Source organism: Papaver somniferum, chromosome 11 (genome assembly GCF_003573695.1).
Source record: "Papaver somniferum cultivar HN1 chromosome 11, ASM357369v1, whole genome shotgun sequence".
Taxonomy (NCBI): domain Eukaryota; kingdom Viridiplantae; phylum Streptophyta; class Magnoliopsida; order Ranunculales; family Papaveraceae; genus Papaver; species Papaver somniferum.
Window position 1 is genome coordinate 65,832,340 of NC_039368.1, and position 26,076 is coordinate 65,858,415.

General features: G+C 41.4%; 1 protein-coding gene across 1 annotated transcript; it reads right to left on the reverse strand.

Annotated features, from left to right (window-relative positions):
- Nucleotides 1–1,436: 1,436 nt before the first annotated feature.
- Nucleotides 1,437–4,681, reverse strand: LOC113320863 (EEF1A lysine methyltransferase 1-like). The gene is made up of 4 exons (XM_026568759.1): nucleotides 4,174–4,681; nucleotides 3,104–3,262; nucleotides 2,554–2,635; nucleotides 1,437–1,833 (listed from the first exon to the last, which is right to left on the reverse strand). The coding sequence occupies exons 1-4, from the start codon at nucleotides 4,525–4,527 to the stop codon at nucleotides 1,679–1,681; spliced, it is 750 nt and encodes a 249-aa protein (XP_026424544.1). The 5' UTR covers nucleotides 4,528–4,681; the 3' UTR covers nucleotides 1,437–1,678.
- Nucleotides 4,682–26,076: the final 21,395 nt, after the last annotated feature.

A 26,076-nucleotide genomic window follows, 5' to 3' on the forward strand; every position in this document is an offset into this window, starting at 1 on the left:
TAGTCGATTGACACCATCTTGTGTTGGCTGATGTTGAGAGGTAAATATGAGTTTGGTCCTACACATCTTAATCACAACAATGAGAACACCTTTTCCTAGAATAGAATGTGAGAGAGAGATCCCTTTCTATGGTACTTTGTACCTCCTTTTATAGGCTTTCCCAAAAACCCTTCCTTTTATGACATCATGACACATGTCCTTAAACCTCCTTAATTACTACTAATGCCACTTCTCCTAATACGACCTTCTCATTTTTCCAGTAATTCCCTCCTTGTCTTTTTTATCTCATGGATATTTGCCAATGGACTTGGGCTTTAGCCCCCAAGTCGCATATGTTTCATGATGGGCTTGTCCTCCTTTTAGGGGCTCCCTAGATCTGCTAAGGGGTAATTATTTTCATGTATCAACAGTTGTCGTAAAAAACGTGGACCAAAATGGTTGACTACAGTTTCGCAAAACATTTTGAGATTATCATACGCAGTTGTTTTGGCCATACGAATGTACTCATCACAAGCATCCGTAGGAACCCCATAACCTAGAATTCTAAGGGATGTGATGACCTTTTGTTCAGGATTATGTCCTCATATGTTTCATGCGTCAAATGGTAGTTAAATTTAGGTTTACCCGACAAATCTCGCAAATAACCTGCATGACCAAGTGATGTGGCATTTAGTAGTGACGTTGAAAATCCTCATCAGAGTAGACACTTCTATTAAGAAAATAATCACGTATCATTTGTTGGTGACCTTCCTCTCGAAATCTCCATGCATATCTTCTTCTCAATACAACTTCTGGTTCTGGATCTCGTGGAACTTGCCCGGTGTATAATTGTAACATTGCGTTAGTTCTAGATCTCTCATCGTCTGAATTTGCATCCACTTGATCTAGTAGCTGCATAATCACTTCTTGTTGATGGAAAAATGTTTCCGCTAATAATTGAGTTTCTTCGTTCTCCATATCAGGATCCATAATAAAGGAAACTAATGAAAATAAGAGAGATATTCAATAAATTGGAAGATTTTTTTTTTTGTAAAATAGAGAATGAAATGTATTCGAGTGTGTTTATAATCGGTGGATTGAGTGTGTTTACATAGGAATAAAACTAAACATAGTCATTGGGGGCGAGTGGTACGCTCGCTTATTCTGACTCGATAAACAATCTTCCCATTGCATAAAACTTAGTTTGTCCATCCACCTGGCACCACAACAACTTTATTTGCTTAGTTCCATTGCACTTGCTCTTAGTTCGTTCTTCTCTTGTTCTCTTTGTGAAGACTTTTTTCTTTTTTTTTGCGAGGTGAGGTGAACTCAAACTGAGTCAAATCCATAGTTTTTCCTTGCGGATATTAGTGGCAGCACCCTATAGGCTGTAGGCTATAGGTTATATATAGGAACCAGCAAAAATGAAAAAAAAATCCTAAACGGCTTGAAGCAGGTTTGATTTACAGAAGACACTTGTGCAAGTTTCAAGTGACATATCTGCCGCCTCCAAATAATTTGGTTTCGTAGTGTTACAAGGGAAACATAAATCGCTGTACTCCAAGTAAGTTAGTTTCTTAGTGTTACACTGGATATTTGAATACAAATTGAGACAATCCAACTTTAGAAGCTATGTTTATCTGATTAGAACCAAACCAACAGGTGGAATAAGAACAATCTGAGGAAAATAGAAGGTGCCCTATGTGTTGCGGCCTTCCCAACCACCTAACCTCTCTCCAGGATCGTAGTTTGTAAACAGCCTGAACTCGTTTCCAAGTTTACTACAGTGCCGAGGCCTGAAGCCACATGCATATAAATTCATGAGTTCCGCCGCTCTCTCCTCTTGAACCTCCCCTGTTTCAACCGAAGGCCAATCAATATATTAGAAATAAGTTATTGTAACACGTTAAGGAATCTATGCTTCTATGTATGGATCGCTTAAGTAAGCAAAATACACCAAAGAAAGGTTATCTCATCCTGGCAACCAACAAAGATTACTTTTTGTCTTGGTGAATCCCATAAGACAGACATGTTAGTCGGTTCTCCTATGCTTTAGTCTGGACTGTAGTTTGATATGTAATGGGAATTTAATTCCTTACCCAATATGCTGGATTCTTTAGAATGAAAGAAACTCTAGGTCGTTTGGTTTGGTGGACAACGGGCAGTAGATACATTGGAGATTATTTAACAGATGAAACGGTTGATCGAGGAGCAGTTTTAAGGGATATCAATAAACCAAGTGCTTTATCCAAATCCAAATCCAAAGTCTTTTCCAGTAGCAAGTACCGGGTCGACTAGAGAATATCTCCTAAGAGTAGAACATAGGTTTTACGCCGGCCTGTCCGAGCCTCGCACAACTTGCACTACGGCAAGCAACTTGAACCGAGTGCTTTATCATCAGTGTTAATTTTTTAGTGTTGTAGTATTTTGTCTTGGCTCAACAAAAGTGTATATATCATTTTTATTAACATATATAACCTTTTTCCTCAAGAAAATATATAACTGAAATAAGGAGTGTCTATCTATCGCATGCCTACTCTTAAATGAATAGAAGAGCAAGTTCTACGGTTGTACCTGTCAATAGCAGCAAGCAGGAGTCGCCTGGTTTCTTAAGAAACTCCACTGTTTGAGTTACTTTCTCCAAGCATTCCTTACTCTGTCACAATATGAAGATACACCAACATAAATTATCAGATGCGTCAGTGCAAAATATAAAGAATTTGTTGAACGAAAGAAAAGACAAATTCTATGCTCATGCCACATGTGGCATAATGACTCATGGGTTGAATCCAACCCCAATGAACCTTCAGAGACCTCTTCGAGTGAGAGATGGGTCCCTTTTGATCACCACCATCTTTAGAATGAAAAAGGGAAGACAAAAAATGGTCCTGATATCATGCCTCGGTTCGAGAACATTATCAAAATGATTATTGACATTTCTGAGGTACCATGACTGAATGCAAAAGAAACCTTCAAGAATGGAGATGGAAGATGGCATCCTAAAAGACTTACAGTTTCTAGTTTAATTTCTTTCCCTGTAGTGACATATATGCAGACAATGAAGAAAGGATTCTCTCTAACCAGTATCCATATATCAACTACAGCTTTATCTTATACTACTTACCAGATAAGGAGGATCTGCAACAACAATTTGATATGCATGCTTCAGTTCTTGTGGTAACTCTTCTGGTTTGTTGTAATCATAAAATGTGAAATCACTCCCATATTGTTCAAAACGGTTGTCATACTCGAGAAGTTGCACTGAGATGCTAGGATCAATTTTCTGAAATTATGATGACGAGTTAAAAGGGTACTGGCAAAACCAAGAAATGGAAGCAAAAATAAGCTCCATCAGTTGGGAAAATACAAGGTGCAGCAAATCCCACATGATATTTCACTAAATTTTTTATACAATATGGATGTACGTTGAAAACAATGAGATAAAAGAACTTCCATGATCTTGGTTTGTTGTAAAATCATAAGCCAACAGTAAGGTCCCAAAAAGAGTTTTCCGCCACTGTTATTATGATCATGGTCATATGGAGTGTAGGACTGACTTTTAAGGATCTCTGACAAGTAGCTCTTAACTCTTATGTGCACTACAGCAGCGAAGCTCCTTTGTTGTCATTCTTTCATATATTATCTGGTGTTAGTTGTCCCGTAATATGAAATTTCTTAAGCACACAAATTGTATCATGCTTCCATGAACCTCTATTGGTTGTAGCTGCTGCCATAAGTATCTACCGCTCTTGCGAGCCTGCGTGGCAGTTAAGTAGTTTTTTGTTCAATGTTTGCCAAAACACAGGTTTTAAGCAAAACTCCCCACCAAGTAGCTAAAAACATTCAGATGTCAGCATACTATAACTGAGAATTATGTGACAGAAGTCCCTAAACATTGAAATACATTATCAGCTTGCACCATTACACTAACTGGAACCTATTTTCTTCTAATAAACTCACCATTTTCATACAGCTAGCCCAGTATCGCATAAAGTCCGAAATGAAATCGGGATTCACAAAATATAACGGCATATCTCATCTTTATACCCAAGTAAGTAATTCCCTAGACCACCCCATGCTTCAAAACTCCAAAACTCAAAGAAATTAGCAAAAATTCTACATACCGTGATTTAAAATAGCTACCGTTAACATTCAATTCTAAAATGAAAGTGAAAAAAGTAATAAGCATTATACCTTGAGATATGCATAAAGGGTAGGGCAAGCAATGCAAACAACAGAAGAAGAAGTGGAAGCACTGAGTTTCCGAACTTCTTCAGCTACAGTTTCAGCAGTTTCTTTATCATACCAAAACTGACTCAATCTCCAATCCTCAACAACTAGGTCAACTTTTTCAGAATCTTCTCCTCTTCCATTCTCTTCATGTGACTGATTACTTTGTTCACTTAGAAACTCTTTTAGGGCTTCTAAAGCTTGAGAACTTAGCATTGGTTGATCATCGTCGTCATCATCTTGTTGTTGTTCTTTTACTTCTTCTGGTTCCTCGATTACGTTTGCTTTCTCCCTTTCTGATTTTGTTTCTGCCTCCATTTTCAAACAATGTTATGGTACTGGTTGCCTGCCTGCCTGGTTGGAGCCTGAGAGTGGGTAATGAGTAAAATAGAGTGATGTTATTCGGTCTCTTGATGAATCCGATTGTAATCGGGTGAGTTAGGGTTTTTTCTTGTAGGGAGATTTATTTTTTGGTCCATTCGGATTTTAGTCTTTCCAGCAAAACCCCTTGAGAAATAAAGAATATTTTTTTCTTATTACCTTATATTTTGATAATTGGGAAAAATATCGTTTGGTCCTTTTTTAGGTGGGTCCATGTCTGTTTGGTCCTTTAAGAAAACGCCTTTACTGTTTGGTCCATAATTATTTAAAAATATTAAACTGACAAAAGTACCCTTCCGTGTTAATTTTTACTTATTTTCTTGTAGCAGTTCATTCCAGAAATGAAGTCCATATAAAAACCTTAAAAAACAGAAATGAAGTCCATATAAAAACCTAAAAAAAACAGACTTCGTTCCAGAAATGAAGTCCATATAAAAACCTAAAAAACAGACTTCATTCCAGAAATGAAGTCCATATAAAAAAACCTAAAAAAACAGACTTCATTCCAGAAATGAAGTCCATATAAAAACCTAAAAAAACAGACCTCATTCCAGAAATGAAGTTATAAAACCTAAAAGACAGACTTCATTCCAGAAATAAAGTCCATATAAAAACCTAAAAAAAACATACTTCATTCCAGAAATGAAGTCCATATAAAAAACCTAAAAAATCATACTTCATTCCAGAAATGAAGTCCATACAAAAACTTAAAAAAACAGACTTCATTCCAGAAATGAACTCCATATAAAAACATATACAAACCAGACTTCATTTCTGGAATGAACTCCATATAAAAACATCAGCAACATCATCTTCATCTTCTTCGACGTCTTCAACAGCAGCAGCAAACATCATCATCACGAAAAAACATCAACAAATCATCATCAACACGAAAAACATCAACAAATCGAGATTTGCAACACGAGCAACAAACAGAAATCATCATCAACACGAAAAACGTCAACAAATCGAGATCTTCAACACGAGCAGCAAACAAATATCTCATCATCTTCGTCTTCAACACGAGCAGAAACATCAAAAACGCATCTTCATCTTCGTCTTCGTCTTCAACAGTAGCAAAGAAATCAAAAACGCATCTTCATCTTCGTCGTTTTCATAATCTTTATATAATTCTTCGTCATCTTCATCTTCAACACCAACATCTTCATCAAAATCAAACACCAGCAGTAAAAACGGAGAAAGAAAATCAAGAACAGAGAAACTAGATCTGAAAAAATTAGGAGAGAGAAAACAAATCTGAAAATAAAGAGGAGAGAGAATGTAAATCTAAGAATGAGATATTTTTTAGTGATTTTGTTTATATATGTGGCCCCAAAAGGGTATTTCTGCCACCACACAATGACATTTACATCATCCATGACATCAGCCTAGGACCAAACCATAATTTTTAGGACCAAACTATAATATATTTTACCAAAAAGGACCCAACAGACAGTTGGCTGGGTCAACTGGACTAGACTTTTTCTAATATATTATTTCTAGGACCTAATGGTATTTCCTACTTGATAATATACACACGGTTTCCTTAATTTGTGTTATTACACCACAAGAGTTTCCCCTTATGAGAATGATTACAAACAAGGGAGTTTCTTTTATTGGTGAAATCCTACTCTATAAATAGGGTGCGAGAGTGCTTGTAGAGTACTGGAAGGAGACTAGACATAGAATTCAAGGGAAAAGACACAAGGTAGAGAGGCAGACAAATTCTTGCTCTTAAGCAGTAAAGTTTTGAGTTTCTATTTAGCACGGGGTTTTTCTTATTCTAAGAATTCATGGCCAACCTTGACATGAAGATCATCCGTAGCTTGCTGCAGTTTCTAGCTGAAAATCATCAGTTTGGTGAAGAAGATGAGGTTGTTGTGAATATTACCAATTTTGGGATCGACGGTGAATGAAGTTACAACAAAAATCAACCAATTATATCCCAATTTACCTCCAGTGCATCCAAGTTTAGTGGGACAAGAGATAAAAAACATGGTAAAAAGCAAGAATTTGATTAAAACAGTGGGTGATAGATATCTGGTGTTTTATACCAAAAATCTTCATAGAAAATATTTAGATATTGGAGTTGGAGGAGGATTCCAAGTTAGGTTGAATTCAGTACAATTGGGACAAAGAAAAAATATGATTCTTTATAATAACATGATTTTTCATGCTCTCAGTTTACTAGAACTGGAAGCAGGAGACATACTCGGTTCAACTTCTGGAAATGTTCCAAACATGATAAGGGAATTGTACGGAAATCCCCCTCCTTCTCATTTTCTGCAAGTGAATAGTTGGTTTGTTTGCATGAAAACAGCTAGACAAGTATACATCCCTGTGTATAATGTGGATCGATACATGCTAATGACTTTATGTGATGCGTATAGGAATTTCATAGCAGCAAGAGGAGGACAATAGGCTTAATCTTCCCCATACAAATATAATGATCCAGTTTTACATCTATGAATCAAGTTAATGATTAGTATTATCGAAATTCAGTTTTGATTTTTCAGTATTAATCATGGAGAAATAAAAGTTTTGGAGTCTCATCGTAATACTCCTTTCTCATTTTTTTGATACAATACTTGGAACCAGGAAAAAAATAATCTATGTAGGGCTTTTATGGATCCATGAAATTGATGTGATAGTAGCCATGATATATAAGTAGTTATGATTTCATTTTCTACTTCTGATTTGGATTTATTATAAACTTGGGCATGATATATTGCAATTTATATGTGTTCTACAAAGATATTATGACTAAATTTACTCAAAATCGGATCATTATATATACATTTGTATGTTTCTGCAAGCATTTGGTTTGATTTTCCTTCTATTTGGCTAGCAGGTAATATGGGTAAGGAGAGCTATAAAAAGAAAAGCGACATAAATATGAATTTCAATCCAATGACATGTTTTAGTACAAGCATGTTCTGATTTCATTTTTTCTGTGTATGCCGTAAAAAGTTTGATATTTTACAACTTCTATCCGGAGAAACATCGTAAAATATTACTATTAAAATATAATCTTACTATAAAACAATTGTGAAATATAATCTCTTGAAATGGGTCAATCGCCCATGTATTTGTAAAATATGGTTCTAATGGAGAAGTAAACATTAGAACGGGTGAAATGGACACCAAAGAATCTACATAATTATGTCCCTTAGCTTTAATGTTTTTTCTTTTCTTTATCCAAAATATATATCCGATTTTTTAAAAATTTATAGTTTTGGAAAGGGTTTTAAATTATCTACAAAACTAGATCCATTGTTGATAGTAAATTCGAAAGTTTTTTTTTTCAAAAAAAAATAGTCAGGATGAAACTGATTGCATCTTGGCTTAAACAAAAATAGAAAAATATATATGAAAAATAGTCAGGATGAAACTGGCTGCATCTTGACCTACACTAAGAAGAAAACTACTTCAAAAAACTAGCTAAGATGAATCTAAATTCATCCATCTTTAAACTAGTATGAAACTGGTATCATCATGTTTTAGATTTGGTTGAATTTGTATTCATCCATGTTTAACGAATATGAGACCAGTCTCATCCTATTTTAAATTTAGTTAAATTTGCTTTTGTCAATATTTAATTAAACAGGTATGAAACTGGTTTCATCTGAAGTGAACATAGTTCAATACTTCCATTCATGTTTATACTAGGATGAAACTATTTTCATCCAGGTTTAAAATATGATATATGTCATCAAAATTTAATCTATGGCGCATATAGTTTAATCTATATTTATATTAAGATAAAACTAGTTGCATAACATGTTTAATCCCCTTAGAGCGTCCACAGTGGGAGAGTAAACCCAAATATTTGGTCTTTTGAACAGACGTAGTGGAACGTACTATCGATCAAATTTTGATCAACGACTAAAACCCAGAGTATATTTGGTCTGGGACCAAGACTAAACCCAGATATAGTCGAGCGTTGATATACTTCACGCCCCACCACCAGGCGGACATATAGTGCACGTCCCACATCAGGCGTTGGTATAGTCTACGCCCCACACCAGGCGTTGGTATAGTTTACGCTTCACATGGGGCGTACGTAAAGTCTACGCCCCATTTTTTTTTTTAATTATTTTGTATGGGGCGGGCATTATACCCCCGCCCCATTCTTTGTTGTCAAAATCATTTTAGTGGGGCGGGCATTATACCTCCGCCCCACTTCTTTCATTTTTTTTTTTTAGTGCACGTCCCAATCAGGCGTTGGTATAGTCTACGCCCCACACCAGGCGAACGTATAATGTACGTCTGACCAAATTTAGTCTTTCCACCGTAGCGTCACACACCATACTAAACCCAAAATTTGATCTTTTTTTCCCTCTTTGATCTTTGGTTATACTCGCACCACTGCAGTTGCTCTTAGTCATTCAGATCATCTCATGTCATAATTTATGGGTCGTTGTACTTTATCATATTTTTTCGAAAATTAATTTAACATGAAATATGACTATAGTTATATTGTCAGTATGTTATTTCACTTTTACTTTTTCACAATAACTATTCGTTTTTACAATCCCACTTTTGGAGTACGGACATTTTACATGTTCCTACTCGCCTCTTAATGGTGTTGTAACAAATTAATGGCGTCGTAGTAAATTTATTAAAGTTAACTGTTTATGGAGTTGACATATATAACATACGTTTTTTAATTGTGAAAGAAGATTCTCAAATCTACCAATGATTTATGTACTTCCATGTTACCACGTTAGATTCTCAAATCTACCGATCATTTATGTACTTCCGTGTTACCACGTTAGATGTAAGTCCAACGGCATTGTAATATCCTAGTTACCGACGTCCTAAAAAAACAAAAAGGCATTTTTGATAGCTCATCTCTAGTAAAATAAAAAAACTTGGTTGAACTACCCAATATTGGATATTTGAAAAATGGATATTATAATAGTATTTCTTTTTACTTGTCTTTTAGACTCATAAAAAAGCTTTTATGGGTTATTCAACCAATTTAGTGTAATTAAAATATGTTTAGTTGTCTAACAATTGCAATGCCAAAACGTCGTCACCTATGAAGCACAAATACTTCAAAATCGGTAACGTATCCGTATCAGCGTCATATTTGTATCGTATTTTAGGGATACATATCAGATACTCCATTTCAAGTATTAACTTTTTCAGTCATGTTATTAGGAAGGAAATAATAGATTTGAGGAGGGATAAAAAATTTAGAGGAGGGATTGACCCTTTTAAAAAGTGTTAAAATGTCTATACTATCCTTAATATTGTATCTAAGATAAGTTAGAAATCGTCTACCTATATTTTGATATCTACTACGCATAGGATTACACGGTTCGCAGTAAGACAATCTCCTGGATGTTGAATTGTGAGTACATGATTTTTATTTGTTATGAGAAGAAAAAAAGGGCGTATATATTAATCAATGATATGGATGCAGTTGAGTTCTGTAATGAGAGAAACACCAGGTTATATTTCGACCATAACTACGTGTTGTACGAAGCCAATCTTTGAAGTAGCTAATCTACATTATCTCATTTGCTCAAATCTTTGAAGTAGCCTTACCTTAGATTTTAACTAATGTACAAAGCCTATTCTTTGATATAAATCTTAATAAAGACATGAGTAAAACATGATTGAAGTAGCGGAGGATGGGTAGAAGAATTCCTAAAAAATATCTACCCTTTTACGGAGATTCATGATTCATTTGCAGCTGTTCATAACCATACAAGCTTCAACCTTCAATCAATCGCTTCGATCTTAAATTAACTTGATGGTATTTTTGTGATCCATGGAGTTGTTCAATCTTGAATCACGCTTTTATGAAAACCAGGGGCCTTCGGATGAATAAGCAAATACTAAAAAACGATGGAGTCTTTGGAGTGAGGCAAGTGATTACTGATTAGGTATTTAGGGCCGATTAACTAAATAAGGGTGAGGTTGGAATTTTATAAATATTTGTTTCTTTTCATTGGTTTTTTGTTTGACCAATAATTGACTATAATTTTGCCAATTTCCTTCCCTCCTTGAATCCATTCTTTCCCTATAATAACATGACTGAATATTTTTTAATTACAAAAAGGGTAAGGGATACTATGATACCTCTCATACACTTTGATAATAATACTTTCTATAATTTAACATATATTTTTATATACAAGATCTATATATTTATAATTTTATACATAAACCTAAATCTTGTTATACGAAAACAATTTGGGTTCAGCGGAATGAGTCGATAATTTTTTGAACTTTTTCATATCCATCTCTTTAGATAGCTTTGTCTCCATCTCCATTGATGGCTTACATCTCCCGTTAGGGTATCTGTCTAATCACTATTGTGATTCGTTTTCTTTTTCTTTTCTTTTTTAGCTTTCTCCTTTGCCTCCTTTTTTCTCCTTTTCTTTCTAGTTCTGGTGTGTTTTTTCTCCCGTCACTTCTTCTCATGGATTCTACCTCTATTGTAAACCTTGGTTTTGAATTTAAAGATATTATAAATCGCATGAACAATCTATTGGAAGAACGTTTTTTTTTGATAAACAGAAAGTATTATTAAATTAAGCAAAAAAGAGAACATTTTTGGATTCACTGAGTTTTGCTACCCATGTAGCTCTACTCTGATCATCCATATTTCTCGAGTCTATTACAATACCCATAAACTTTAAACAGTATTTAGCTAGCTTATCCGCAACATAATTACAGTTTCTATTTATATAATAGTTAGAAGTAATAGCAAAAATTTCCTTGTGTTCCCAAGCTTTCAGTATATAAGCTTTACTTCTCTAGTCCAAAGCAAAAACCTTGTTCTTCAGGTTGTCGATGATGTTTTGATTATCATTGAGAGACACAAGATTATCTAGACCCTTTCCTCTTGCCCATCTGATAGCTTCTATACAGGTGTTGATGGTGGTTTTTAGCTTAGGGTTAAAATCGTAAAAACGTACAACTGACATGACGTCACTATGACCATTAGCACATTTATTGAATCGATCAGCATGACTACGTAAGAATTACCAGGGTACCTTTCTTTTATGTGTCATGTTCCATGGCAGAACCCTTAACATTGACCGACATCATCTATGCCAAACCCTAATTCTCATGCTACCGCGCCAAGGCATGCCAACCATGCCAGCCACATCTCCGCGCCAAGGAATGCCAACCATGCCGGCCGCACCACTGTGCCAATGGAAAACCATGCCATCCACATCTCCACGCCAAGGCATGCCAACCATGCCAGCGGCACCACTGCGCCAATGGAAAACCATGCCAGCCACGTCTACCGCGCCAAGGCATGCCAACCATGCTAGCCGCACCATGCGCCAATGGCATGCCAAACCCTTGACCCCACCATGCCAAGCCAACCGCACCTTGCCTTGGCCCCACCATGCCAAGCCGTCCGTACCAAACCCTTGGCCCCACTATGCCAAGCCATCCGCGCCATTGGCCTTGGCCCCACCATGCCGGCCTTCCCTATGCGGCTACCAAAACGAAGGTGTGCGACGATCAACGGACACCCTTCCATCCTAGATTCAAATCCTAGCCGTCCAAGGTTGCCAAACAACACATGGTAACCTTTGGCCTAAAACCCTAGTTTTGGCCACGCCAAACCGCGCCAAGGCATGCCATGCCGCATGTGCCAATGGCATGCCAAACACCTTGTCGTGTCATACCATGCCGTCCTTCCCCATGCGGCTACCAAAACGAAGGCGTGCGACGATAAACGGCCACCCTTCCATCCTTGATGCAAATCCTAGCCGTCCATGGTCGCCAAAAAACGCAAGTTAACCTTTGGCCCAAAACCCTAGTTTTGGCCACGCCGAACCGCGCCAAGGCATGCCATGCCACATGTGCCAATGGCATGCCAACCACCTTGCGGCGCCATACCATGCCGGACTTCCCCATGCGGCTACCAAAACGAAGGCGTGCAACGATCAACGACCACCCTTCCATCCTAGATGCAAATCCTAGCCGTCCAAGGTCGCAAAAAACGCAAGGTAACCTTTGTCCCAAAACCCTAGTTTTGGCCACGCCAAACCGCGCCAAGGCATGCCATGCCACATGTGCCAATGGCATGCCAACCACCTTGCGCCGCATACCATGCCGGCCTTCCCCATTCGGCTACCAAAACGAAGGCGTGCGACGATCAACGGCCACCCTTCCATCCTAGATGCAAATCCTATCCGTCCAAGGTCGCCAAACAATGCATGGTAACCTTTGGCCCAAAACCCTAGTTTTGGCCACGCCAAACCGCGCCAAGGCATGCCATGCCACATGTGCCAATGGCATGTCAACCACCTTGCACCGCCATACCATGCCGGCCTTCCCCATGCGGCTACCAAAACGAAGGCGTGCGACGATCAACGACCACCCTTCCATCCTAGATGCAAATCATATCCGTCCAAGGTCGCCAAACAACGCATGGTAACCTTTGGCCCAAAACCCTAGTTTTGGCCACGCCAAACCGCGCCAAGGCATTCCATGCCACATGTGCTAATGACATGCCAACCACCTTGTCGCGCCATACCATGTCGGCCTTCCCCATGCGGCTACCAAAACGAAGGCGTGCAACGATCAACGACCACCTTTCCATCCTAGATGCAAATCCTAGACGTCCAAGGTCGCCAAAAACGCAAGGTAACCTTTGGCCCAAAATCCTAGTTTTGGCCACGCCAAACTGTGCCAAGGCATGCCATGCCACATGTGCCAATGGCATGCCAACCACCTTGCGCCGCCATACCATGCCGGCCTTCCCCATTCGGCTACCAAAACGAAGGCGTGCGACGATCAACGGCCACCCTTCCATCCTAGATGCAAATCCTATCCGTCCAAGGTCGCCAAACAACGCATGGTAACCTTTGGAACAAAATCCTAGTTTTGGCCACGCCAAACCGCGCCAAGGCATGCCAACCACCTTGCCGTGCCATACCATGCCGGCCTTCCCCATGCGGCTACCAAAACGAAGGCGTGCGACGGTCAACGGCCACCCTTCCGTCCTAGATGCAAATCCTAGCCGTCCAAGGTCGCCAAAAAACGCAAGGTAACCTTTGGCCCAAAACCCTAGTTTTGGACACGCCAAACCGCGCCAAGGCATGCCATGCCACATGTGCCAATGGCATGTCATCAACCTTGCCGCGCCATACCATGTCGGCCTTCCCCATGCGGCTATCAAAACGAAGGCGTGCGATGATCAACGACCACCCTTCCATCCTATATACAAATCCTAGCCGTCCAAGGTTGCTAAACAACGCATGGTAACCTTTAGCCCAAAACCCTAGTTTTGGCCACGCCAAGGCATGTCATGCCACATGTGCAAATTGCATGACAACCACAATGTCGCGCCATACCATACCGGCCTTCCCCATGTGGCTACCAAAACGATGCGTGCGACGATCAACGGCCACCCTTCCATCCTAGATGCAAATCCTATCCGTCCAAGGTCGTCAAACAATGCATGGTAACCTTTGGTCCAAAACCCTAGTTTTGGCCACCCCAAACTGCACCAAGGCATGCCATGTCACATGTGCCAATGGCATGCCAACCACCTTGCCGCGCCATACCATGTCGGCCTTCCCCATGCGGCTACCAAAACGAAGGCGTGCGACGATCAACGGACACCCTTCCATCCTAGATGCAAATCCTAGCCATCCAAGGTCGCTAAACAACGCATGGTAACCTTTGGCCCAAAACCCTAATTTTGGCCACGCCAAACCGCGCCAAGGTATGCCATGCCACATGTGCCAATGGCATGCCAACCACCTTGTCGCGCCATACCATGCCGGCCTTCCCCATGAGGCTACCAAAACGAAGGCGTGTGACGATCAACGACCACCCTTCCATCCTAGATGCAAATCCTAGCCTTCCAAGGTCGCCAAACAACGCATGGTAACCTTTGGCCCAAAACCCTAGTTTTGGCCACGCCAAACCGCGCCAAGGCATGCCATGCCACATGTGGCAATGACATGCCAACCACCTTGCCGCGCCATACCATGTCGTCCTTCCCTATGCGACTACCAAAACGAAGGCTTGCGACGATCAACGACCACCCTTCCATCCTAGATGCAAATCCTAGTCGTTCAAGGTCGCTAAACAACGGATGGTAACCTTTGGCCCAAAACCCTAGTTTTGGCCACGCCAAACCGCGCCAAGGCATGCCATGCCACATGTGCCAATGGTATGCCAACCACCTTTCCGCGCCATACCATGCCGGCCTTTTCTATGCGGCTACCGAAACGAAGGCCTGCAACAATCAACGGCCACTTTTTCATCTAAGATGCACATCTTAGCCTTCCAAGGTTACCAGCTAACACATGACAACCTTTGGCCCTAGTTTGGTCGCACCTAAACAAAGCCAAAACCCTAAATTTTGGTCGCGCCTAAACTGGTCGATATTAAGGCCATACTGATCATACTTTCATGCCACTGGCTACCAAAGGAAAGGTTACAATAATCAACGGCTACCTTCCTCTTAAGATGCAAAATCTCGACCGTTGAAGGTCAGCACCAAGCCGGAAAATCTCCCAAGCTCAACTTACCAGACAACAACAACATGCTACATGTTTTCCACGAAAACACTCGAGACATCAACACATGTCATAAACTGGGGGATGCTCATTGGGTATTGGTTTGGCGGTTTACAGCATGCGGCATACACTACGCTCGTTATAAGAAAGTGTCATAAGGATGAGGCGGTTAGTAAATACATGGAGTAATGGTGAAACACTTTCTTTTATGTAACATCAATTCCAAGCGTTACCGGTTACCACCTCCTCCCATTTACTCACCCGTTTTCCATTTCCTAATGAGACCAGAGTACGTTTCACTTCGACTTGTGTAAATAGGCATTACCTTCCACCGAACAACAAGTTCAGGTCAGGAGGATACAACACTCAGAAAACATTTGCTAGCTTTCCATCTGTTAGCTTCCCACTTTCTGATACAAGTCGTGAAACAACTACTCTTCCAGAATCAACTATTCTGGTCTCAACACTTTCTTCGCTTCCCTCCCCAAAATCAACACTTCTCCTTCACTTTATGACCGAAGCAAGTCTGGTACGGATATTTCTTGGTTTAGGACGGATTTGTACAGATTGATCTCTCGAATCTAAAATACTCCCTTGCAGTACATTGTTTAGGGTTTAAATTCGTTTCTCACCCACACACCCGAAATTACCAAAATCGGTAGAAACTGTTTTCACCCTCCAACAATTGGCGACCACAGTGGGAGATTGATCTTTCGGTTACAATGTCAATTTTCAACCATCGATCTCATGCTTCGACCCAGACATCAAGGCGGTAGAAGCAGGTGATCCGCTCAGGGATCGATGACTCAGTTACCAGACGACCGGATTATCAGTCTTGACACGGCGAGGGATGACTGGGGACTGCCTAGAAGTTAAAAGTGAACGATCCAACCAGGGATCGACGACTCGATTATCAGATGAGACGACTTGGGACTTTTCACAATCACGACGGTGCCTCCCGTAAAACTCGGTCTTACACCCGGAAGATTTCCTTTTCATCAGGAGACCTGAAAACCAAGTAAGTCTTACCTAGAAAAAATACATGGTTTGCTATTTAAATTTTTCACGGGAATGATGAAACCGATAGCCGTGTGATATTTCACCCCATGTCATCTACCGACACGCAACGCTCACGGTTCCATGGTTTTCCTAGGATGTTTGCGTTACTTGCAATCGTAACCAAAACAACATCATTCCCAAAATAATCCATTCCAAAACAATTCATTCCAAAAGAATAATCCAAAACCCTCAAGGTAACATTTGTCTATCAACCCAAAAATCCAGGAAATCAAAACCATAAACTAGGCGTTTCATTTGACTTTCAAAAAAAAAACCTAAAAATAAGAAGTTCAGAAAACAGAAATACATTCAAGGAAAGTTTTTCAACAATGGCTTTCTCTTCTTATCAAGAGCCTACTTCGTGCTTTGGAGACGCCCTCTTCAACTTCAGCTTCCTGGACAATTATTCGACTTCCGCTTCATGCTTCTTCACCATATCCGCAGAAGGACCTTCGACTGTTTCGACCAGCAACTTTTCAACCTCAGAGAAACCTTCAACGAACCAAGGAACATTGAACTCGAAGTTTACACACATGTCACGATGGAACCTCCATCTCGAGATTATATCCTCAGAAACAGTATTACCGGTCACGTTGCACATGTCCTCAATCGAAGACAAAGCTTCCTCTACACGCTTAACTAACGCAAATCGACTAGTAACCTTCTTGGTCGTGGCGATATTTCCGTAGCTTTCCCATGTATTGGTGTATAGTGTCGCATGTTTGGCTGGCACGTTAAATCCCTCGATCAACACATGATCCGGATAAGGAACCAGGTATGGAGGGTTGAAAGTGGCGCTCACGTCTACATCAGCAACCGGAAAGGGATTCCTAACGACAATTGCACCTGCGGCCATTGGACTACTCTCCATTGTCTGAGTCAGAACGACGTATTCATCTCAATCAACATCCATTTCAAGGTCGCCCGGTGCGGCTGCCACAATTGGAGACAAAGCTGTATCACCACCAGTCTCCGTCTCAGGGCCATTTTCAGAAACGGTTTCCCCCTATGACATCATGGATTAGATATTTTCCAAAGAGAAAGAAAAAAACATGCGGGAGACCCACTGATTTGCTTTCAGACTGTCTAGAGGAAGATTCAGCACTGCTGTCGGAAGAACTACTCTCGCCATCACTGAACTCTGAGCTTTCATCCCTCTCGGGTTCCCCATCGCCACGGATAGGCTCAGCACCGCCACCATCCGTCTCGAGAAGCGATGTTTTCTGACTACTTGCAAGTTTGGTAAAGGCTTTCACGCTGCTGAGACCCTAGGCAAGATACAAAGACGGATACTCAGGAAAGAAACAAGGATATACATGATCCAACTAAAGTCAAGAGGAAAATCACACGTACCCTCATATTGGACGAACTGAAAGTCGGTAGGTCTGTCGAAACTGACTGGAAACCATCTGCACGGCTTTTAGATCTTCGCTCCTTCACTTGGGGACTATCTGTATTCGGGCTAACTGATTTTCGCTTGGTCGAATAAGGATCCCTCAACAGTGGATACTCCACTAAAACCGCAGGAGAAGGCTTACCGCGACAGTTTTCTACCACATCATTCACGAATCCATGGAAAACGAGAAACTCATCCTGCCAAAATATTTTATATTTGGAGGTTGTTGATGGATTTCGTTCCGCAAGCAGGAAAGGGAGACTTTTACCTGACAGAAGAACAGTAGCATCGAGAACAGTTGGCAACGAGACTTCTGGAACAACCGGTTGACGAACAAGTGGGACCCCTTGGTCAAAACCCATATGCCGAGCCGCCCTATCGATATTGTAAGAGATTGCTTTGCAAGATCCTCGAAAGAAATACGACACATAACCGGGTATGCAGCTTCACATGAACACCATCTCTCCAACACTCATATCCTCTTTATCAGAAGACAAAGACATGCTCGGAGCAGGAGCAAAGGTACTGATCTGAGTTATGGACGCATGCACCGGAGCCCATGGACGAAAATTGACCGTGTGCGAGTTGTCAAGGAATCCAACCAGGTTCGAACCAATCTTTGGGCGCCTATTCGACCCGAGAGTATCCTAGAGCCACCCCAAGACTCGGGAAGTACGACCAACGGTTTTGGAGCATACCTTTCGAAGTACTCCCACAACCACGCTTGGAGAAAGGCGGCATGAATATACGAATCCACTTTCATGTAACCATTTGAAGCGCACATGTACGCGACCACCTGCTCCAAGTGTGTGTACAGAGAACCAAGAAACAAGCCGCCAATAGGGAGAACGACACCTTTTGCCAATTTTATGGCAAACTTGATAAGTTCCTGTCTTATCTCCTTCTTACCCGAGCCGTCATCGAAAATATCTCTGGATAACCAAAGAGACAAGAACGCCGCAACATGAAGCGTACTATTCTTCTGATTCGGCTCCAACTCATCGGGAAACCACTGAGACACCCACCATCCATAGAAGCACCTCGTCTCGTTTTCTTTCCGAACGAATCCTTTTGATTTCGAAACCAGAGCGGCGCGTATTTCTTCTTCATCTACAGACAATTTTATATCGAGGTTTCCTATTACAAGAAGGTTCAACAACACGACCACGCTCCTAAGGAGATAGTCATTTCACCCCACCTGCATATGGTCGTGTGAGTGTCTGGACACCATTTGGAAATAAAAGCAACCAAGCCTGGAATATCTTTCATAATTTGAAGCACTGTGAAATCCTCGACAGCATCAATGATCTGCGCCTTGGTCAAACTGGATTTTACACATTCCTGGCTCATCATGAATCGCATCCATTTCTCAAAGGGACGCAACAGACTCACAGAGATTTTAAAGTCAATAGGAGAAGTATGATACTCTTTCCTCTGAAGACAAAACCTTATTACACCTCTTGGCCGAACCAACCGGACCTCTCCTTCACTTTTCGGACCAGTCAGAAGAATCGACACATACTTGGGATGATTTCTCCTAATCGTGGAGGATGTTGTAAAGAACGCATCATCTATGTTTGGCTTGGAATTTCCAACATCTTTCGATACGGCAGAACTTTTCTCAAATGACATCCTACGAAAATTCTCTCACGCTACTTCCACCTTCGAAATAACTACAATGGAACAATACGAAGAGAAATTATTCCGGAAAGTGCATGGAAATTATTTTATCAGACACGGGAGATTCATCTTGGACGCAAGCCAATTTGTTTCAAAGTCATAATGCGCATAGGCAAAGAAATGGGGACTGACAGACCCTGCATCACCACCTCATGCCAAGACCATACCCTGCAATGGAAATTTGCGCCCGGCCGAGGAGGTGCGCCCCACCACGGGAACCATACATACGGTCACACCAGCAAAAAGGAGTAAACCCTAGAAGCTAGGTTTTCGCGTGAAGGGAATGACAATTACCAGATCATGCATGCCTACTTTGCACGGTAATTGAGGCGGCCAACATCACTACGATATTCATGCCTAAATATTACTACAAGTTCGTGCAAAGCATACTTACATCTAGGATTCATACCAACATAGAAGGACAACATTTCTACAAGTTCATGAAAAGGTACGCCTACACCTAGGGTTTGCACTAACACGCACACAAAAAAAAAAGTTAAAGAGGAAGTGTTGGAAGACATACCTGGGATTCGCTCGTCCGCTTTACTGTCACCACACGGCCAGAATGAAAAAAAATATAGGTGTGAAGTAAAAGAAGAGGTCGGCCCTCCTTTTATAGGCGTGATACTTGGGAGTTTGAATAAGGAAAGGACTTCCTATTTGAGTCAAGTAAGGAAAAGAGGCAACCGGGCCCGCGAAGACCAATCACCTTGCCAAGAAAGTTCATGCCATTGCCTTGGCCCCACCACGCCAAGCCGTCCGCGCATGCTTTGCCTCACCAAACTGCGCCATTGCTTTATCCCCACCATGCCAAGCCGTCCGCGCCATGACTTGCCGCACCAACACCGACAACTCGCCAAGCCAGCGTCATGATGTTCCCTAACCCCGCCAAGGTGATGCATCACCAGACTAAGCCGACGATCTTCATTTCACCATTTAACGGTCTACACCACGAATAGAATCTACGCAAGGCCGCTAAACAGGAGGATCATGGACTCTCCTTACCTCTCGAAAAAAGTTAGTCGGACCTTCCTGACCTTCTTTCCACGACTTGTCGTTTCGATTTTTGTCCTTGCCCGTCACCATCTTATGCTTACCGCGCAACAATGCTCATGTTCCGAGCTAAGCATGGGACTTAATGTTGATGGTGGTTTTTAGCTTAGGGTTAAAATCGTAAAACCGTACAACTGACATGACGTCACTATGACCATTAGCACATTTATTGAATTGATCAGCATGCCTACGTAAGAATTACCAGGGTACCTTTTTTTATGTGTCATGTTCCACGGTAGAACCCTTAACATTGACCGACATAATCTATGCCAAACCCTAATTCTTATGCTACCGCGCCAAGGCATGCCAACCATGCCAGCCGCACCACTGTGCCAATGGCAAACCATGCTAGCCACATCTCTGTGCCAAGGCATGCCAACCATGCTAGCCACATCTCCGCGCCAAGGCATGCCAACCATGCCAGCCGCACCACTATGCCAATGGCAAACCATGCCAGCCACATCTCCGCGTCAAGGCATGCCAACCATGCCAGCCGCACCACTGTGCCAATGGCAAACCATGCCAGCCACATCTACCGCGCCAAGGCATGCCAACCATGCTAGCCGCACCATGCGCCAATGGCATGCCAAACCCTTGGCCCAACCATGCCAAGCCAACCGCACCTTGCCTTGGCCCCAACCATGCTAGCCGCATTATACGCCAATGGCATGCCAAACCCTTGTCCCCACCATGCCAAGCCAACCGCACCTTTCCGTGGCCCCACCATGCCAAGCCGTCCGTACCAAACCCTTAGCCCCACTATGCCAAGCCATCCGCGCCATTGGCCTTGGCCCCACCATGCCGGCCTTCCCTATGCGGCTACCAAAAGGAAGGCATGCGACGATCAACGGCCACCCTTCCATCCTAGATGCAAATCCGAGCCGTCCAAGGTCGCCAAACAACGCTTGGTAACCTTTGTCCCAAAACCCTAGTTTTGGCCACGCCAAACCGCGCCAAGGCATGCCACGCCACATGTGCCAATGGCATGCCAACCACCTTTCCGCGCCATACCATGCCGGCCTTTCCCATGCGGCTACCAAAACGAAGGCGTGCGACGATCAACGGCCACCCTTCCATCCTAGATGCAAATCCTAGCCGTCCAAGGTCGCCAAACAATGGATGGTAACCTTTGGCCCAAAATCCTAGTTTTGGCCACGTCAAACCGCGTCAAGGCATGCCATGCCACATGTGCCAATGGCATGCTAACCATCTTGCCGCGACATACCATGCCGGCCTTCTCCATGCGGCTACAAAAACGAAGGCGTGCGACGATCAACGGCCACCCTTCCATCCTAGATGCAAATCCTAGCAGTCCAAGGTCGCCAAAGAACGCATGGTAACCTTTGGCCCAAAAACCTAGTTTTGGCCACGCCAAACCGCGCCAAGGCATGCCATGCCACATATGTCAATGGCATGCCAACCACCTTGCCGCGCCACACCATGCCGGCCTTCCCCATGCGGCTACCAAAACGAAGGTGTGCGACAATTAACGGCCACCCTTCCATCCTAGATGCAAATCCTAGCCGTCCAAGGTCGCCAAAAAACGCATGGTAAACTTTGGCCCAAAACCCTAGTTTTGGAAATGCCAAACCGCGCCAAGGCATGCCATGCCACATGTGTCAATTACATGCCAACCACCTTGCCGCGCCATACCATGCCGACCTTCCCCATGCGTCTACCAAAACAAAGGCGTGCGACGATCAACGGCCACCCTACCATCCTAGATGCAAATCCTAGTCGTCCAAGGTCACCAAATAACGCATGGTAACCTTTGGCCCAAAACCCTAGTTTTGGCCACGCCAAATCGCGCCAAGGCATGCTATGCCACATGTGCCAATGGCATGCCAACCACCTTTCCACGCCATACCATGTCGGCTTTCCCCGTGTGGCTACTAAAACGAAGGCGTGCGATGATCAACGACCACCCTTCCATCTTAGATGCAAATCCTAGCCGTCCAAGGTCGCCAAATAACGCATGGTGACCTTTGGACAAAAATCCTAGTTTTGGCCACGCCAAACCGCGCCAAGGCATGCCATGCCACATGTGCTAATGACATGCCAATCACCTTGCCGCGCCATACTATGCCGACCTTCCTCATGCGGCTACCAAAACGAAGGCGTGCGACGATCAATATCCACCCTTCCATCCTAGATGAAAATCCTAGCCGTCCAAGGTCGCGAAACAACGCATGGTAACCTTTATCCCAAAACCCTAGTTTGGCCACGCCAAACCGCGCCAAGGCATGCCATTCCTAATGTGTCAATGGCATGCCAACCACCTTGTCGCGCCATACCATGTCGGCCTTTCCCATGCGGCTTCCAAAACGAAGGCGTGCGACGATCAACGACCACCCTTCCATCCTAGATGCAAATCCTAGCCGTCCAAGGTCGTCAAACAACTCATGGTAACCTTTGGTACAAAACCCTAGTTTTGGCCACGCCAAACCGCGCCCAGGCATGTTATGCCACATGTGCCAATGGCATGCCAACCACCTTGTCGCGCCATACCATATCGGCCTTCCCTATGCGGCTACCAAAACGAAGGCCTGCAATAATCAACGACCACTTTTTCATCTAAGATGCAGATCTTAGACATCCAAGGTTACCAGCTAACACATGGCAACCTTTGGCCCTAGTTTGGTCGCGCTTAAACAAATCCAAAACCCTAACTTTTGGCCGCGCCTAAACTGGGCGATATTTAAAGCCATACTGATCATACTTTCATGTCACTGGCTACCAAACGAAAGGTTACAATAATCAACGGCTACCTTCCTCTTAAGATGTAAAATCTCGATCGTTGAAGGTCACCACCGAGCCGACAAGTCTCCCAAGCTCAACTTTCCAGATAAAAACAACATGCTACATGTTTTCCACGAAACATTCGAGACATCAACACATGTCACAAACTGGGGGATGCTCATTGGGTATTGGTTTGGCGGTTTACAGTGTGCGGCATACACTACGCTCGTATAAGAAAGTGTCATAAGGATGAGGCGGTTAGTAAATACAGGGAGTAATGGTGAAACGCTTTCTTTTATGGAACATCAATTCCTTGCGTTACCGGTTACCACCTTCTCCCATTTACTTACCCGTTTTCCATTTCTTAATGAGACCAGAGTACGTTTCACTTCGACTTGTATACTTAGGCATTACCTATTTCCACCGAACAACAAGTTCAGGTCAGGAGGATACAACACTCAGAAAATATTTGCTAGCTTTCCATATATTAGCTTCCCACTTTCTGATACAAGTCGTGAAACAACTACTCTTCCAGAATCAACTATTCTGGTCTCAACACTTTCTTCGCTTCCCTCCCCAAAACCAACCCTTCTCCTTCACTTTATGACCGAAGCAAGTCTGGAACGGCCATTTCTTGGTTTAGGTCGGATTTGTACTGATTGATCTCTCGAATCTAAAGTACTCCCTTGCAGTACATTGTTTAGGGTTTAAATTCATTTCTCACCCACACACCCGAAATTACCAAAATCAGCAGAAACCGTTTTCACCCTCCAACAACAGGCTCTTGTCTCAGCTTCATTGGAGCTGCAGCATCTGCCTGATCCACCTGCAAAATCAAAAAAATCACCATTATTATTCATAAAAATAATTTCATATGCAAAATTTCCTGATTTCTTTTGGTAAGCAACATCAAATAAGATGTAATTGTAGCTACTCTTGTTATCTTTCTGCTCCATTCTGCAGTTTGGGTGGTACACAGTGCACTTTGCTTTTTCCTTCTTCTTGTTTTCATAAGATTTTTTACAGAATATATGGTCAAACATATTTTTTTTTAATCACAGTTATCAATTTCTCAGGGCATGGTGTAATTTTGTCAAATACAACTCTACACCCATATTTCCATACATGCCAGAGACAAAAGCAAATAAATCCATATTTTTTTTATCTTCTATCCATTGAACACACCAATCCTTATAACTCATATTAGTAACTTTATAAAAAAAAACTGTGAGAGATAAACCTCTCCAAATAGCTTCAAAAAACTGCATTTTGTGAACAACTGATCTATACTTTCATATGTATGGTTATTATAAAGAGGACAATTAATATCTATTGGTATATGTCTACACAGAATTTCTTTAACTGGCAGACAATCACTAAGAGTTTTCCAAAGGAAAATTTTAACCCTAGACATAACATTAAGATACCATATTGATCTCTATTTAACTTTTTCATGATTGTTGTTTTTATTGGCTATATAGTTGTATGCTAATTTTACAAAGACACATCCATTTTGAGTTCCTAACCATTTAATGCTATCTTTACCATCAGTGCTAGAAAAAGGCTCTATGGATCTTATTTTTTTAACTGTATTATTATCGAACATATATTCAATAAGGTTATTATTCTAGGTACCATTGTTATCTATGATGTCAGCAACTCTATTAAATTGTGAATTAATATTGTTTCCTCTAAGTTTAGGTTGTTCTCCATTTGGTAGCCATCTATAACTCCAAAGATTAATATTTTCACCATTACCTATTTCCCAAGTATGATTCTCCTTTATAACTTTTATGCCTTTGCAGATACTTGTCCAAATCCAAGATCTAATTGCCTTTTTTTTATAGTTTAAGGGGTCAGTTTTGGGAAAATACTTACATTTTAGGATAATGCTCCAAAGTTTGTTTGAGTTTTCTCGTAACCTCCAACCTAGCCTAGTTAACAGTGCTAAATTAAACTTATGAGGGTTTTTAAGACCCATACCTCCATAATCTTTACTAATACAAACTGTATCCCAAGCTTTTATATAAATTCCTTTGTTTTTCTTATTTTTTTTCCACCAGATTTCCCTCTGAAGAGCATTAAGCCTATCTAAAGTTTTATTTGGTAATGTGAAACACATCATTTGATATATTGGCATAACACTTGTGACTGAGATAATCAATGTAGTTCTTCCTGCTTATGAGAGAAATTTTGCTTTCCACCCTTGAACTCTGTTATAAACTTTATCTAACATATTTTGGTAGTTAAAAGTTTTAGCTCTATTGAAAAATAATGGGGTACCTAAATAGGTATCAGTTTTTGTGATTCTACTTACTCTAAAAATTCTAGCTAATAATTTACAGTGTTTATTCTCAACTTTTTTTCTAAAGTATATGCCTGATTTTTGGTAATCTATAAGCTGACCTGAGGATTCACTAAATATTTTTAAGTATTTAAGTAGATTCCTATCTTGAAATATGATTACTGACATAAAAAGAAAAGAGTCATCGCAAAAAATAAATGTAATACGGAGGGGCTATTCTTTGTAACTTTAACACTAGTAATATCTCCTAATTTTTCAGCATGCAGTAACAGTTTAGATAAAGCCTCCATACAAATGATAAAAATTTATAGGAGATAAAGGATCCCCCTGCCTAATTCCTCTAGTGGGATAATAAGTTTCACCTGGAATTCCATTCACAAGAACAACATAAGAAACAGATGATATACAAGCATATATTAAGTTACAGAAATCCACTGAAAAACCTAATAGCTCTAACATCTTAATGATAAAGTCTCATTCTAGTCTATCAAAGTCTTTAGATAAGTCTAGTTTAAGGGTCATGTGACCACTTTTTCTTTTACTAGTTTTCATGGTATGCAGAATTTCATGAGTTAATAAAATATTATCAGTTATCTGTCTTTTTGGTATGAAAGGAGACTGATTTTGCAAAATTTATTTATCTAGTAACGGTTTCATTCCATTAGATATTATTTTAGCAACTATTTTGTATAGAGCATTACTTAGACTAATAGGTCTGAAGTCATTGGGTGTCTTAAGGGTTT